The 16,803-nt window shown below is 39.9% G+C and overlaps 1 protein-coding gene across 4 annotated transcripts in view; it reads left to right on the top strand.

Annotated features, from left to right (window-relative positions):
• Positions 1 to 16,803, top strand: part of MAP3K20 (mitogen-activated protein kinase kinase kinase 20) — a 176,259-nt gene that overhangs the window by 110,159 nt on the left and 49,297 nt on the right. For all 4 annotated transcript variants that reach the window (XM_022570053.3, XM_022570055.2, XM_089916660.1 and 1 more), the window contains exons 10-11: positions 4,531 to 4,637; positions 12,897 to 13,032. In XM_022570053.3, coding sequence (XP_022425761.1) covers positions 4,531 to 4,637; positions 12,897 to 13,032 — 243 coding nt within the window. The remainder of the gene's footprint in view (positions 1 to 4,530; positions 4,638 to 12,896; positions 13,033 to 16,803) is intronic.

Below are 16,803 nucleotides of genomic sequence, written 5' to 3'. Positions count from 1 at the left end.
TTGTCTAGTGGGAGTAACTCGTAGCACTTGGTGAGTATGGGGATTGTGTTAGTGTCAGGCAGAATTCATGCTGAATCATGAGTAGTGGTTTTCAGCACACTGCTCCACACCACAAGCGAGAACAGCCGAGCACCAAGCACAGTAGTGCAGCCAGTAGCACAGCAAGGGACACGGACCGGAGAGGCCCCTCTGCCCCACGTGCTCCCTGTTGGCTGGGATGAGCGGTGCTTTGTCTTGGAAGAGTTTGTTGCTGGTTCTCCCCAGCCTTGTGCGTTTCACCTTTGGCCTGGTGAACCAGCAGCCTCCATCTGCTTTCACTCCCGTTCACCCTTTTTTAAAGAGTCCTACATTTATTTAGTATTGTTTTTTATTAAGGAATTTAACAGTTTTTAAACTGTTAGTATTTTTATTTAGGTTTATTATTGTTTCATTAGTTTTTTTATGACAAAGTTGATAGGTTTTGAATGGTCTGTCCTGCCCCTGTGTAGGCCTTATTTTAGTGTGTGATTTTTTAGAATATGGGGATTTTTAAGCATTAAGAGAAATGCCTGCACTTTGCAACTAATCCAGTGGAAACTGTAAGTGGCTATTTGCAAGCTTTCTGTAGAACATTTATTTTATACTATTAAAATACTACCCTTTTCATACTCTACCACTTGTATGTCCGTTGTGGCCCAGTTGGTAATTTTTGTAGTATTTTTCTCTCTGATGCTCAAGTAGAAATTTCACCTGAAGTTATGTGTGCCGAATTAGATGAATGCAACTAGATCTCTGTAATTTTAATTATATTTCAGTATGCAAAGCAGGTTTTGAGTTTCTTAATCAGAAACTCTGTTAATTAAAATTCTAAGAATATACATTTATGGTGTATTAATTAAACGATAGTGTAAATACCTACACAACAAGGACATTAGGTCCAGAGTTGATGCCATGAAGTTGGCATGTCTCTATTGAACATGTAGTAAGCTGACCCTTTTTTAGGGTCAGAGGAATCTTGTGTTCTAGCCCCGTGAAGTATGAAGAATGTTTGAGATCAATTTTTATTTCCTAAATTCGTGGCATTTTATTCTGATACAAATAATATATGCCCTCTATATTTGATTTGATTATGCATCCAGCTCACATTTCTAACTCTCTCATTGCTCTCTCCTCTAGACACACCTTACACACCTTCTTTATTCCCTGAACATGTTCTTTTCCTTCTTTTCTTTTCTCCCCTGATTACTTCACCATCAAGCCTTCCCTGGTTATTCTGTTTACCCCTGTCCATACTAACTACTTCTCTTCCAAAACCATAATCTGAGCTACTGCCTCATCTTGTGCTGTTGCATTTTTTAAAATATCTTTTCTTCCTAAATGGATTACAGGCTCCATGAGGGAATAGAGCTAGCTTTTCTTTGTTTCCCTATAGCATCTTCCGTAAATTTAGTAAGCAGATGTACAATTTTTTGTTGACTCAAGTGGCCAGAGCAAGGTTTATTTCCTGAGAAGCACATTTTAGTTCTCTGGCTAGAAGTATATAGCAACTCAACCAGGAGTTGGTGCCAGTCCTATGCCCATAGATAGAGCAATAGTTGGTTAAAATATATTTTATTTCTTTTTTTTCAGTCCTTAGGCTCTAGAGTATTAACACATAGATTAAAATATTCAGCTCACCTATAGAAATATATTCTTTTGCAATGAGGAGGTAGAAATGTATACAAGAGAAAGCTGCTATTAGGTAAATAAATGTTAGATCATTCCAGTGGCTTCCACCAGGTGTTCAAAAAATTTTTTTTGAAGAAAAGAAGGAAGTAAAGGTGGGTATTGGTTCAAGTTCTAAAATGATATTTCTAAAGGAGAAAAAAATAATAGTTAAAGCCCTGAGTTTGATAGGAAGTAATGTCTTACCGTCATGTGATAAAGCATTTTGAAGTGTTTAAGAGCATAGACCCTGGTTGTGTAACTTGCTTCCTGTGTGATACTGGGCAATTCATACTTTTCTGAGACTGATCTTCCTTATCTATAAAACAAAAATAACAAATAATGTATACAGATGCTTAATAAATTGTTCTGGTTGTGCCTTTTTAAGTAAGCAAAGCCTACATAATACATAAAAGGAACCTAAACCGCTTCGGAGGAAGATCCTAGACCAAATGCCGTATTCTGTAACCAGAATACTCATTAATTATTAACACAAAATTCTACATTGTTGCTACCTTCTAAATGTTCACTTTGATAATTTCCATCTGAGAGCATATTCTAACTATAAAATTAAGATTTTTTCAGGGATACTTGCCATCCAATTGCAAAAAGTTTTACCTTAAGAATTATTAAGTGGGGCTTCCCTGGTGGTGCAGTGGTTGAGAGTCCGCCTGCCGATGCAGGGGACACGGGTTTGTGCCCCGGTCCGGGAGGATCCCACATGCCGCAGAGCGGCTAGGCCCGTGAGCCATGGCCGCTGAGCCTGCGCGTCCGGAGCCTGTGCTCCGCAACGGGAGAGGCCACAACGGTGAGATGCCCGCGTACCGCAAAAAAAAAAGAATGATTAAGTGTAGGGAACAATATTATTCTTTGAAAATTTGTCAGCTCCTCCTGCTGCTTTTCCATGAAAAATGAAAATCCTATATTTATTATATAATTAGTCCCTGTACAAACAATTAAAACATTTTTCCTTTTGCAACCTTGACACATGGTGGGAGAAATTAAAATGGGAACAAATTCAAAGAAGACAAACAGAATTTTTTCAAATTTCCTACTTAAGGCACTTTTCTCTTTGCTTATTACAAGGCTTAATGTACAATCAGTGACATTTAGCTACTTACGCCCTCTTTTAAAACACACACACCCACACATACACACACACACCCTTGAAAGAGAACAATAATGGGAGAACTCAGAATAAATATCCCAGTTTTATATTCCTAAGAAAAATTGCTTTTCTTAATGTAGGAAGCGCTCAAGTCCTGAGAGCAAGCCATCTCAACATTCTTCCTTCTTGTTTTTGTGCTCCTAAATTAAAATGCATGTTTTAATTGCTGCAACGGTAATTTGTTCAGAAATGGTATAATTATGAGGTGTGATGAAGAGAGAATGTACATCATCCTTTTATTTTTCTCCATTTTTGTTTAAACCTTTTGTCTCAATCTTGGCTAGAGTCTAAAGAGAGAGACTAGGGTAGTTTTTGCTAGCTAAAGAAATACATCTAACCACTCCTTTTTCAATTTCTAGTAAACAGTACCTGAGAGTTTCCCAGCATCAAAACTAATTTTGATGTGGAATAAACATTGAGAACAGTGAAGTTATGATGGCTTTAAAATTGGGGAATTTTTCTCTGAGCAACTGGTTTAGGAAATTTTATAAGTTCTGCTAGATTAATAAGTAGATTTCCCCCAACATTTTATTATAAAAATTTTCAAACATATGGAAAAGTTGAAAGAATTTTACAGTAAACACTGGTATACCCATTGCCCAAACTCTACTGTTAACTTTTACTGTACTTGCTTTATCACAAAGATTTTTTTAAATAAATTTATTTATTTGTTTATTTTTGGCTGTGTTGGGTCTTCTTTTCTGCACGCGGGTTTTCTCTAGTTGCAGTGAGTGGGAGGCTACTTGCGGTGTGCAGGCTTCTCATCGTGGTGGCTTCTCTTGTTGCAGAGCACGGGCTCTGAGCGTGTGGGCTTCAGTAGTTGTGGCTCATGGGCTGGAGCGCAGGCTCAGTAGTTGTGGCACACGGGCTTAGTTGCTCCGCGACATGTGGGATCTCCCCGGACCAGGGTTCGAACCCGTGTCTCCTGCATTGGCAGGTGGACTCTTAACCACTGCACCACCAGGGAAGCTTCTATCACATAGCTTTCTTTTTTTGGCTGCGTTGGGTCTTCGTTGCTGCACGTGGGCTTTCTCTAGTTGCGGTGAGTGAGGGCTACTCTTCATTGCGGTGCACGAGCTTCTCATTGTGGTGGCTTCTCTTGTTGCAGAGCACAGGCTCTAGGCGTGCGGGCTTCAGTAGTTGTGGCACGCAGGCTCAGTAGTTGTGGCTTGTGGGCTCTAGAGCACAGGCTCAGTAGTTGTGGCGCACAGGCTTAGTTGCTCCGTGGCATGGGGGATCTTCCCGGACCAGGGCTCGAACCCGTGTCCCCTGCACTGGCAGGAGGATTCTTAACCACTGCGCCACCAGGGAAGTCCTATCACATAGATTTTTAAAAGACTTAACTTTTTCCTTTTAGGAGTCCTTAATCATACCCAAAAGAGACAATTAGTTAGTACTTTCCTTACCTGCAAAAATACTATAATCATTCCAACCTTAGGCCACACAATAGAAAAATGACATCTGAGTCTATTATGAATAACTGGTTGAAAATAAGAAGTATGGTTCCCTAAACCTGAGCAGCCTGACGGTTGTAAAATAACTAAATCGGGACATTACATCATATTTTATTTTGTTTTATATAGTAATAAGGTAACTTGACCTTATTACTATACCTGTGGGTTTTCTCTTAAAGATCTACTTTCTTGCATCCCAACAAGTGATTATTTTTTCTCCTTCAGAAACGGCCGTCTTTCAAGCAAATCATTTCAATCCTGGAGTCCATGTCGCACGACACGAACCTTCCTGACCAGTGTAACTCATTCCTGCACAATAAGGCAGAGTGGAGGTAGGTGCCTCGCATCCGAGTCACATCATCTGACTTTAAGGGATCATGAGTGGCTTCAGCCAGGAACAGAACCTGGAAACTTGATGACAGTCCTGATTCCTTAGAAATTGGGGCTTTTTTGTGTGTTTTTGTGTTAGAAAATTTTGGAGATCGAATAAGCCCTCCCTCTCATATGTAAGCAAAGAGTGTTCCTCTAAGTGATAAGAGTGTTGCTTTATCATATGTCTAAGCATTTAGAAAGCATATTAAAACAGTATCTTCTGAGATAAAAGACGGTTACCTGACATTCCTCTGTATGCACTCTGTGTTAGGAAACTTTGGCCTCTGTCCAGTGAGAAATAAAAATACTGTCTGCTTGGAAATATGCAGAGCACTGTATCTGTTGATGGAAGAGTTAAGGAGACTGTAAAAACACTTAAAAGAAATCTTTTGATGTTATAAATCCTATTAAATTTTTTCAGGTGTAAACAAACTTAGTAATGAGAGAATTGTATTGTGTGAGTGGAAGAAGTAAGCCCGAGATGAGACATTGGAGCCGGGTCACATGATGCACGAATATAAATAGCATGTTTGGAAGCTGACATAATTCCCCCCTGACTCAGCAGAGATTTAAGTAACTCATCTCTGCTCCTGTTAGCTATGGCAGTAACGTGACGCCTGGCGCCACCTGCCGATACCAAATGAATACTGCATGCACTTAAAAAACGACAATCGTTTACTCCTGGGATGACACATTTCTTTGGGCTTTCTGTTTGGTGTTTTACAATAACCTTCTTTATTTTTTATTCTTTGGGAATCTCTAGGACCAGTGAGTTAAAATGAACTTTTACTTAGTGATACAAAAGTAATACTGTTTGCTGGAGTCTAGGTGTGTATGAGGGACTTTGTTCTGGGCTGAAATAATTAACAAAACAAAACATGTAAGTAATATTTGTTTCCTACAGTAAGAGATCAGCACAAATCTAATCAGATCACTCCCCTTTTAAATCAGTATAAGGGGCTCCCATTACTCTAGGACAAAGGCCAAAATACTTAAGATTCATGACACCCTCTGTGCTCTTGCCTCAGCAACCTCATCTTAAGAGCATCATTCTACCCCTTAATTTTTGACGTTGGTCCCTCAACACATGCATATTTCTCCCTCATACCTTGCAAATGCAGTATCTTCTGTATAAAATTCATCCCATTTCAGCGACACACCAGCCCTGATGCCCAAACCCAACTTAGCTCCTACTACTACTGCTTCAAATAGTAGCTGAAAAAAACTCCTTTAAGGAGGTGTTTCCTGACCCCAGACCAGCTGAGGTTCCACTTTATGTGCCCTGAGAGAATCTCCTTCATAGCTTCTACTGCAGTTGAAATTAATAAGTAGTTCTGCAATCTGTTGTTTGATAATGTGTGTCTCGCTGGCTAAAATGTAAGAGAGTCGGATCACCTCTTTTGTTCCTTGCTGTAACTGGAGCCTCTAGAACGTATCTTGAATACCGACGGCAGTTGCTCAACAGATATTTGGAGAAGGAAATACCACGGTGGTAATAATATTAAAAGACATCACAATATTACCAAAAGAATAGAAATATGTAAGTTAATTTGTTTGCTTAGACAAATGTGCTTCTTACATTCATTCATTCAGATATTCATTAAATCTCTGCTGGGGAAAGGTGTCCTTTAGTATTGGGCTCTGGCGATGAGCAGAACAGCCCCAGTGCACATGGAGTGTCAGTACTGGATTACTAAACACAAATATACGAATAACTTTCATTACCATTTTGATAAGTATTATGACAGAACATTACTGGACGTCTGAGTGTATATAACCGTGAAATCTAATCTAGTCTGAGGGTTTAATAAGGGGATTCTCTGAGGAACTGCTGTTTGATCTGTTGGCCAAAGGATTAGTAGGATTTTAATACTACTATTAATACCCATGAGATAGGGAGTCTTTGAAGTATGTCAACAAAATCAGAAAATAGGGGGAAAGTTGGTAAGTTTTCTATATAAAAATGTAAAACCTCCATAAGACCAAAAGCAATACCCACCATCAATAAATTTATAAGACAAATGCCATAGTGTTACAACTTTTTTCCTATATAATAGATCATCTGTTCTAAAAGTTTCTAGTCTCAGGACTCCATTACACTCTGAAAAATTATTGAGGACTCCAAAGGGCTTTTGTTTAAATGAGTTACATCTGTCAGTATTTACCACATTCAAAATTAGAACTGAGAAAAAAATTTAAATATGTAGTTATTGATTCGTTTAAAAGACAGTAATAAATCCTGCTTCTGCATTCAGCCTATGGTACTATCCCATGTCATGAAACCTGTGGAAAAGTCTGTACACTTATGAGAGAATGAGAGTAGAAAAGGTAAATCGTGTCTTAATGTTATACTGAAAACCAATTTAACCTTTGAAAAGCTCTCATGAGTCCCCAGATCACACTCTAAAACCACCACTTCTGTCTTTAAAATAACATTTTAATTAAAATATCATATTAAAGGGCCTGAAATGGCATTTCACAAAAAAAGAAGTCAAATGACCAATAAACATGTCAAAAGTATTCAACCTCATTTAGCAATCAAATCAAAGGGAACATAATTTATTCATCAGATTGGCAAAAATTTATATCATGAAAATATCCAGTGTTATAAACTTCCTCATACTTCGCTGGTGGGAAAATACTACCTTTTGGAGGACAGTTTGGCTATATAGATCAGACACCTCTCCCACTGCCATTTCATTCCTAAGAAAATAAACGGGAAGGTTGTGCAAGAATGTATGGACATTTGTTTATCACATCCTTTAGAATGATAAAACTGGAAATGAGCTTAAAGTGAAATAAAAGATTGATTTGGTTTTTTTGTGGCTTTTATGATTTAGAAAATTATGATATCCCCACACACAAAATAGTATGGAGCCTTTCATGATATTACAGATCTGATAAACGATTCAAAAATGGATGCTACGGTCCAGTACGTTCAGAATGATTCCATTTATCCTAAAATAAACACATATTTATGTATACATGTATGTGCACATAGAGAGAAGTATAAAAAGGTCAATGTTACGTATCATTGGGTAATGAGATTATGGGAAAGTGTTTTCTATGTGTATATCTTTATTTTGTATAATAAACCTGGATTAGTTGAATAACAAATTTATTTTTTTTAATTCTTCAAGCTAAAAAGATGAGAGAAATAAAATTGGTAATACATTAATGTATTTTAGTAAAAGGCAAACAGTTGCCTAGGGGGCTTCCTCGTTGGCTGTCTTTCAGGAATTCGTTAATCCTGAGAGCTGGAGAAAGAATACATATCTTTACCTGAAGCACTAAACCACAGTTTGAGCGGCAGCAGAGCTGTTTTAATTGAACTTGGTAATTGGTTAAAAACGTGGGGAATAATAATAATATTAATTAGAGTAACAATAACGAACACAGCTGTCATTTATCAATTCTTAACCAGATGCTTGTAGTTTATTTGGATTATCTTTTTTAATCCACATAGCAACCCTAGCGTGTACATCACAGGTGCAAGAACCGAGACCTGGACAGGTTGGACAACCTGCTCAAGATTATACCATGTGAAACAGAACCAGCGCTGGCACCCAGGTGTTCTGATCCCACGGGCCTGCTGTGGCACACACGCTGTGCGGTGCTGTCCCTGAATTTGTGGCCAGTGTCATGCCCTCCACTGGATTCCCTTTTAGCAAAGAGAAGCATCACAGGGGCATGATGGTTTTTTTGTTTTTGTTTTTGTTTTGCGGTACGCCGGCTTCTCACTGTTGTGGCCTCTCCCGTTGCGGAGCACAGGCTCCGGACGCACAGGCTCAGCGGCCATGCTCACGGGCCCAGCCGCTCCGCGGCATGTGGGATCTTCCCGGACCGGGGCGCGAACCCGTGTCCCCTGCATTGGCAGGCGGACTCTCAACCACTGCGCCACCAGGGAAGCCGAAGGGCATGATGGTTTTAAGTGATGATTAGGGCAAAACAACTATCCCACTCAACGTGCCGAGTGTCCAAAAGAAGGAAATGTTTTGTCAGGTCATCTGGATATTTCAAAGGACAGCACATTCAGACCACTCCTCTCTTTCCCCTGACTTTTATCTGGTGTCTGAAACCATGCGTCTAGGGTCCAAAGTGTGTGTAGGAAGTTAACAAGTATCAGTGAAGTCGGACTCCCGTCCTGCTCTGGTGTTTCTGACAAATGCTTGTTTGCTGGTGGCGCTTCCTCTACACATAAACCAGATGGAACATCTAGTCTTAGAAACTTAAATGATTATTCTGAAAATTCTTTTTAAAACTAGGTTATTAAAAACCACATGAACTATGTCCTTTCCTTTTACCTAATAGGTGATAGGCAAGAAATCTAGTGTCAGACCTTTCCTTGTTCATCACATCTTCACCTTGTTTCTCCTCCTATTGACTTATTAGCAATAGTGGCCACGAGCATTAAGAACAGAAAATGTGTCATCCTCTTGGTCGTGTTTTCAATTCTCGTTGCCCTTTGTGATTGTCTGCAGCCCTGTGGTCACCTGCACTGAGTGAGCCTCATGTCGCTGTGATAGTGCATTCAGGGTCTCTGTCTCTTGGTAAGACATTCTGCTGGTTGCATTCTTCCTTGGTGATCAAAATATTCTTACTCTGGCACGCCTTCTTAAACACAAAACACAGAGGGCTTCCCTGGTGGCGCAGTGGTTGAGAGTTCGCCTGCCGATGCAGGGAACACGGGTTCGTGCCCCGGTCCAGGAAGATCCCACATGCCGCGGAGCGGCTGAGCCCGTGAGCCATGGCTGTTGAGCCTGCGCGTCTGGAGCCTGTGCTCCACAACGGGAGAGGCCACAGCAGTGAGAGGCCCGCGTACCGCAAAAAAACAAAAAAAACACAGAGATTTTAAAAACTAATCTTTGCAATTTGGATTTTAGCACAAATCATTTAATATATAACACTAAATGTAATATATATATTATCTATTTCTCATGTAATATATATATAACTGTTTTTATGAATTAATCTTTTATTTCAAAGTAAGTTTCTGTCTAGTAAAAGAAGATAATTATAGTTCATTGCCTGTTTTTGACATAGGGAAAATTTTCATCAACTTAAAACATATTAAACTATATTTTTAGAACAGGAGGGTTATATAAGGGCATCAGCCAATGCATTTGATGCGAAACAGTGCATCAAGAAAAACAGAGGGAACAGCCAGGGGAGCAACTGTCTTTGTGTTGCCATCTAGGTTTGGGTTACATCTCTTGTGGCGTAGGACCTGGACCACTGCTGTCAATATCCCGGGGCGTCTGGGAAAGCCTCGTTGGGGAGCATATTTACTCAGTCAGTTTTTGTTTTTCTGCGACAGCTCTCAGCTTACTTAGCTTTACTTAACTGTTGATGTATTTTCCAGAAGGGCTTAAAATCAGAGTGGGCTCCCAGAGCTGGAACTTGAGATGAATCCTTGGCTTAAATTACAAGTGAAATTGCATGCGTTGGCCATTTACCCTGATCAAAAAGAACACCAGTGAGCTCAGTCTCCCTGGCAAAAGAGTTGGGACTGGGCTTGGTGGAAGCACCACGTGGCAGCAGCCCCTGCCGTATCCCACTGAGTGTGCCCAGGCCCCTGCCGTATCCCACTGAGTGTGCCCAACTCTGCTGCCTCCTTTTCTCACCCTCTCATTTATTGAAGATGGCTCATTCTTTCCTTTTTGTTACAAAAGTTTTAACCTAAGGTTTTCTACACTGTGTTTTTTTTCCTTAGTCCTCCATTTGAAAAATAAAAACACTTATTTATAAATGGGCATAATACTTTGTCTGAAATATCAGGGATAAAATTTGGATTTTATGATACAGTCATCATTTTGAAAGATGGCTGATTTACTGCTTTTCCTTAGGGACTCTAGTGTGACTTGACTTACCTGGCTTTATCATTTTCAGATGGCACCAATAAAAGGGACGGGGTTGACAGCAGAGGCTTTTCCACTTACTTTCCTGCCTCCCTTGCTCTGAGGTACTTTGCAGACAGCCAGGGAAGTAAAACGAGGAGCCCAAGTCCAGAAACACCTCAGTAGCTGTTCTCGGAGTTGGGTTTTGCCAATTAATACCCAGAACCTTTTTGTTTTCCTTTATCTGCTCCTCATCTACAAGGGCATTGGGATAAGCTGTCCACTTATTCTGATTTTCCCTGGACATAAAAAAGCAGACTTTGGCTACATACAGTCATCAGCTTAGATCTGGGGGCATCTACCTTCTGTAGTCAAAGTCCCAACCAGGATCGCACAGTCGGACGTGTAGGTGTGTCCCAGGGGCACATGGGAGCAGCTGTTGGCTCAGCAGCTAATCTCCAACTGGCTTTTCTTTCCAGTCCCTTCCTTGTTCTGCGTCCTTCCCTCTGCGCCTTCGCTAACCCTTCCTTCCACCCTTCGCTCTGCTTCCTCTCCTCCTTTCTCTCTTCTTCCCTCCCTCCCTCTCGGTCTCTCCTTCTTTCTCTCAGTCTCTCATTACCGTTGCTTTTCTCACAGGCTCTTCAGAAACTGAAGGGGAAGAACTTCCAACTCTCAGAGCATAAATTTAGACTTAAACATGCTGACAGCCCTGAAGGAGAAAAAAACCTGCCCTGAGCCATCTTACCAATTTCAGTTTCTATAAAGCACAGGTCTCTGTAACTGGACATATTGTTCCAGGTGGTGAGGTTGGTCAGCCCATAGAGACTAAGGAGGGAACTAACTTGCTTTTAAAATTATTAGAGTTAAAAGGAACCTTAGAGTTCATCTGGCCCAGGATTCCCACACTTGCCTGATTGTCAAAAAACGACCTGGCTCTTCTTTCAGATAATGGAGATTCCTAAGCCTACCCAGCCCTACTGAATCCTGAGCTCTGAGGAAGGGTCCTAGGAATCTATGTTTTGTTGTATGTTTTGCCCAGGTAATTATTAGGATCAGGCAACTTGTGGAGCCCTGATAGAAGATAACTACCACCCCGTACAACTGAGGAGACTGAGTCAAGTTAATCAGTCAGTTACTTGAGCTACTCAGCAAATAGGCTAAGGTGAACTTACTAGTGGTATGACAGTGACCATATAACTGGAGTGTCATTTTCCCATCTCTCTCTTTGTGAGATTAGTACCTGTTTCTTGGGGCTGTAATGAGAATAAGATGAGATAATATATAATAGAGCCAGATGACCGTAAGCATTTTTTTTTTTTGGCTGCACCGTGCGGCTTGTGGGATCTTAGTTCCCCAACCAGGGATCAAACCTGGGTCCACGGCAGTGAAAGCCCAAGTCTTTTTTCTTTTATAAATTTATTCTTACTTATTTATTTATTTTTGGCTGCGTTGGGTCTTTGTTGCTGCACGCGGGCTTTCTCTGGTTGCGGCGAGCGGGGGCTACTCTTGGTTGCGGTGCGCGGGCTTCTCGTTGCAGTGGCTTCTCTTGTTGCGGAGCACAGGCTGTAGGCGTGCGGGCTTCAGTAGTTGTGGCTCATGGGCTCTAGAGCGCAGGCTCAGTAATTGTGGCTCACAGGCTTAGTTGCTCCACGGCATGTGGGATCTTCCCAGACCAGGGCTCGAACCCGTGTCCCCTGCATTGGCAGGTGGATTCTTTTATTTATTTATTTATTTATTTATTTATTTATGGCTGTGTCGGGTCTTCGTTTCTGTGCGAGGGCTTTCTCTAGTTGCAGCGAGCGGGGGCCACTCTTCATTGTGGTGCGTGGACCTCTCACTATCGCGGCCTCTTTTGTCGCGGAGCACAAGCTCAAGACGCGCAGGCTCAGTAGTTGTGGCGCACAGGCTTAGTTGCTCCGCGGCATGTGGGATCTTCCCAGACCGGGGCACGAACCCGTGTCCCCTGCATTGGCAGGCAGATTCTCAACCACTACGCCACCAGGGAAGCCCGGCAGGTGGATTCTTAACCACTGCGCCACCAGGGAAGTCCCAAAAGCCCAAGTCTTAACCACTGGACTGCCAGGGAACTCCTTACCATAAGCATTTATTAAATGGCTAAACCAAGACACCAGCTCCATAGGTCAGGCCCCACCCAGTGGTTCTTCACTGCTTTGAGAAAGTATTCTGAGCTTATGTTTCCAAGCTAGAAACTACCTGTTGATTTTGAAGGATATGAAAGATCTCCTCTCCTCTGCTCATTTACTGTTTGGTTTCAAAGCACAGGTTTAGCCTTTTCCTTTGATTAAGCATTGTGATGGGCCCCTCAGCATGTAACACCGCTTCAGCAAAGTTGCGACTTAAACCAGTTATATCCCTGTGCAGGTGTGAAATTGAAGCAACTCTTGAGAGGCTGAAGAAACTAGAACGTGACCTCAGCTTTAAAGAGCAGGAGCTCAAAGAACGAGAAAGACGGCTAAAGATGTGGGAGCAAAAGCTGACGGAACAGTCCAACACCCCGGTGAGTGTTCCCTGCAGGGTTCACGGATCCCGTACTTAGGAGGCTGGCTGAGCATGGCAGCATGGCACCCCTCCCCCCTCGCCTGCTGCCTCCTCACTTCCTGCCTCGTGCCTCTACATTAAAGGATCCACATTTACACTCCCGTACCGCTCCTATCTCTTTTCAATTAACAAAATGCCAGAAATTTAGAAGGAAAGCTTAGCCTATTTCTGGCTCTTTCTCTGAGAACTGTTATTCTGTCAGTGTGTTTGTGTATTAGAATTACAAAAATAAAATTCAGTGTATTTTCACACCATCTGCTAGAGCCCCAGAGCCTGTGCCTCAAGGCTGATTAACTCTTTAGAGTCCGTCGGTAATTAATAAATGTTATACCAAGGAAGCTAGCTGTCTGAGAAAGTCGTTGATGTGTCAGAACTTAACCGAGCTTTCCTTCTAAAAGAGAGCTAACTTAATGACCTATAAATGACGAGAATTAATATTCCTTGGGTCACGATCATGGGCAGCAAAAGATTGGAAAAAGACTTCTCTCAGGACAAGCGTCCAGTATTTACTCCACCAAAAAATATACTGGTTTTTTTTCCAAGTCCTGTATTTGGACTAAGATAAAAATTCTTTGTAAGGATTTTGCTATTTATATACTTACCATGAGCTTATATGTTAACATGATATATTAAAATCTAGTCAAATTTCAGCATTCTTCCCTATTTTAAATAATTTATTATTTTAGGAATTAAGTATAAATTTATCATTGGCTTTTCCAGGGTTTTTAATGGGCAATATATGTCCACTTTAAGATCACAAGTAATAATAAGATTAAAAGTACACTTGTTATGTACTTTAAATTCATTTTTGATAGTTGCTATGGCGATTATACCAAAAAAAATTCTTAAATGCCCTTCACTTTGTGATCTTCAAAAAACTTTCCTGGGCTTCCCTGGTGGCGCAGTGGTTGAGAGTCCACCTGCCGATGCAGGGGACATGGGTTCGTGCCCCGGTCCGGGAGGATCCCACATGCCGCGGAGCGGCTGGGCCCGTGAGCCATGGCCGCTGAGCCTGCGCGTCCGGAGCCTGTGCTCCGCAAAGGGAGAGGCCACAACAGTGAGAGGCCCGCGTACGCAAAAAAAAAAAACTTTCCTATTTTTAAAAGTCTTAATCTCCATTTAGCAGCCAATGCCCAACTGCAAAATATTTTCCAGTGTCTAAAGAATAAAATAGTTTGCCTCCTTTTCCAATTTATGTGGAGAAATAACCTGATTTCCAAAAAAGGAAAATACAGTGAAGTTAAATGTTTATTATCCGATTTAACTTTTTCAAAAATGACTTTGGTTATCCAGGGAATCCCAAAGTAAGAACTGAATTGCTATGCATAAGACTGTCATGGGACATTAAAACAGTACCACATCTTATAAGTTCAGTGAATTTTAACTTGGCTCTCAAGGAGTTAAGGAAAGTTTCCTGTTCTGGTTGAATTGGTACCAAGAGGCAGACTCAGAAAGCATTACCTTAAGGATCTTCAAGGGAACACTGCTTCTCCCAGAGCTGATGAGAGGCAAAAATATGACCATCTTCTGAAGTCTGAGGGTTGTGGGGATTTTTTAAGTACATTGAAATCTTAAGCTATAAAGCACTGCATGGCTTGACTCTTTCTAAATGTAGCATTTTAAGAAAAAACTTTAAAGGACCCATTAAAGTATGCTTTAGAACCTTTCTTTAGATTACTGGCATTAGTTTTGCTAAGAAATTATGGGCTGCCTTGCACACATTATTGCTATTAGTAACGCAGTTGTATAATAAATGATGAAAAACTCTGAGTGCACAGTAGGTTGTATGCTTGCGTTTTAAATGCAGAAAACTCTCTGTAAAGGAACTGCTCTGAAGGCTACCATCTAACAATGGACAGCATGCAGCACGATCTCAATGAGATTTTCTTCCTTTTTTTTACTTATGAAGGCTAAGTTTTCTTTCTGTACAGAACTTGCTTTTAATGTCTCTTCTTCATAGAGCTGGTATTTCTGAAGGAAAGGTTTGTGCTCAGGTATTTTATAAGTAGATATTTTCTTTTATCCTCACATCAGTTTCTAGTTGACTTTAAATGAGGTTTTTGAGAGACTGATAGAATAAACCTTTTTTAAAAGGAAGCGACTGGAGGTTGAGGTTTTCTCTGTAGCCTCATCTTAATTATAAAAGTTTAATATTTAAGTAACGTCATAAAAAATTGTATTACTGCATTTATTTCAAGGAAGGACACTGCTTTCTTTCCTGAAATTAAAACATTAGTTAAAGATATTTGGGAAGGTGAATTTTCCATACACAAATATGAACAATGTTTATTTTTAATGATTGTTGTAGCTTGATGTAGAAATTTTACTTCTTTTAAAAATAATAGCTTATTTGAGAGGCACTTGTTGAGATCTTAACATAATGTGAGGAAAGACCTATGAAATAATAAAATAGATAAGCAGCAAAGAGATCCTGAGAGTATCTAACAATTGAAAACAAATTTGAGAGGCTGAGAAATTTGACTGCAAGGAAAGTAATAGCCCGTTTCCGGTGTTAAAGGATCTAAAACAATTTCTTTCTTCCATGTAACTTCTGCTTTTTAGTTGAATTATATGAAGTTCTGATTGAACTAATAACTGTAGAGGTCTTTTCCTAATGGAGTTAAGATAGATTTTTTTTAAAAAAAAACTTGATTCCAACTTTAATTTAAAAATTAGGAAATTGGTCCTAAAACGTACCTTTACATGCAGAATATGAAGGTCATCCCAGAATTATATTACTTTTTACCCTTATTTAAACAGCATCAAAATATAAGCCTTAATTTGCTTCTTTCTCAAAGGAAGAGGCAGTAACACTTTGAGATCCTAAGTTTTACCCCTGAAATGAACAACATTTATGGAAATAGGTTGACTGTTTAAAATAATTATGTAAGATTGAAAATAAATGTCTGTATCCGCTCTGAGAAGAATTCCTAGAAAAAAATTCTGCTAAAAGAAGGAAACTTGTAGAGAATAGAGACAAAGGTAACAATCTAAATTAATACTAGTTTCCTTTCCTCCCAATTTTCACATGTATTTACATACTTGTTTATAACTTAAATGTTAGAGACAATCTAGAATTTGTTTACAAGTGAATTATTTCATAAATTGGATAACAAGTATTATATCTGGCTGTAATAAATAATAAAGGGAGACAAGTGAATTCTAGACTGTTTATTAGTTTATAGATACTTAATCTAGCTAAAAAGGTAGCTAATGACCCAAATCTCCCAATTGACTGCTAAACTGTTTTTATGCTTCCTCTAAGCTTTTCTTCTTTGGTCCAGGGTTTCTTGTTTATTTTTTTTAACTCGATATTTAATCTCTACTTAATTTCTCTTTTAATATAATAGTTAACTAAATGTTTCCATATGAAAGTCAAATTGGGAAAAATGGAGAGAAATTCTAAAAACTACTTTGTTTTAAGGAAAATGAGGGCTTAAAACTTACAACTTCCTTCCTATTTGAAATTTGGCTTGCCGTGGTGCTTTGCAAACCTTTGGTTGTGATTTACTCTGTCATTTATAAATTATGGTAAACACGCTGGAGCCAAACCTGCCGTTAAATAAATTCTCAAATAATCCCTTACATTCATTTATTTCACTAATCATTTACCTTCTGTGCAGCACCCACTAATTTTGTGGTATCTGTTTCCTTGATATAAATTGGTCCTAATTTCTCTTTTTACTTCTGTCCTTTCTTCCCTCATGATAGCTTCTCTTGCCTCTTGCTG

The sequence above is a fragment of the Delphinapterus leucas genome, chromosome 8, assembly GCF_059928025.1.
Source record: "Delphinapterus leucas isolate spDelLeu-1000000601 "Yukka" chromosome 8, BTC_Dleu_Yukka2, whole genome shotgun sequence".
Taxonomy (NCBI): Eukaryota; Metazoa; Chordata; class Mammalia; order Artiodactyla; family Monodontidae; genus Delphinapterus; species Delphinapterus leucas.
This window is presented reverse-complemented; position numbering and strand designations above follow the sequence as displayed.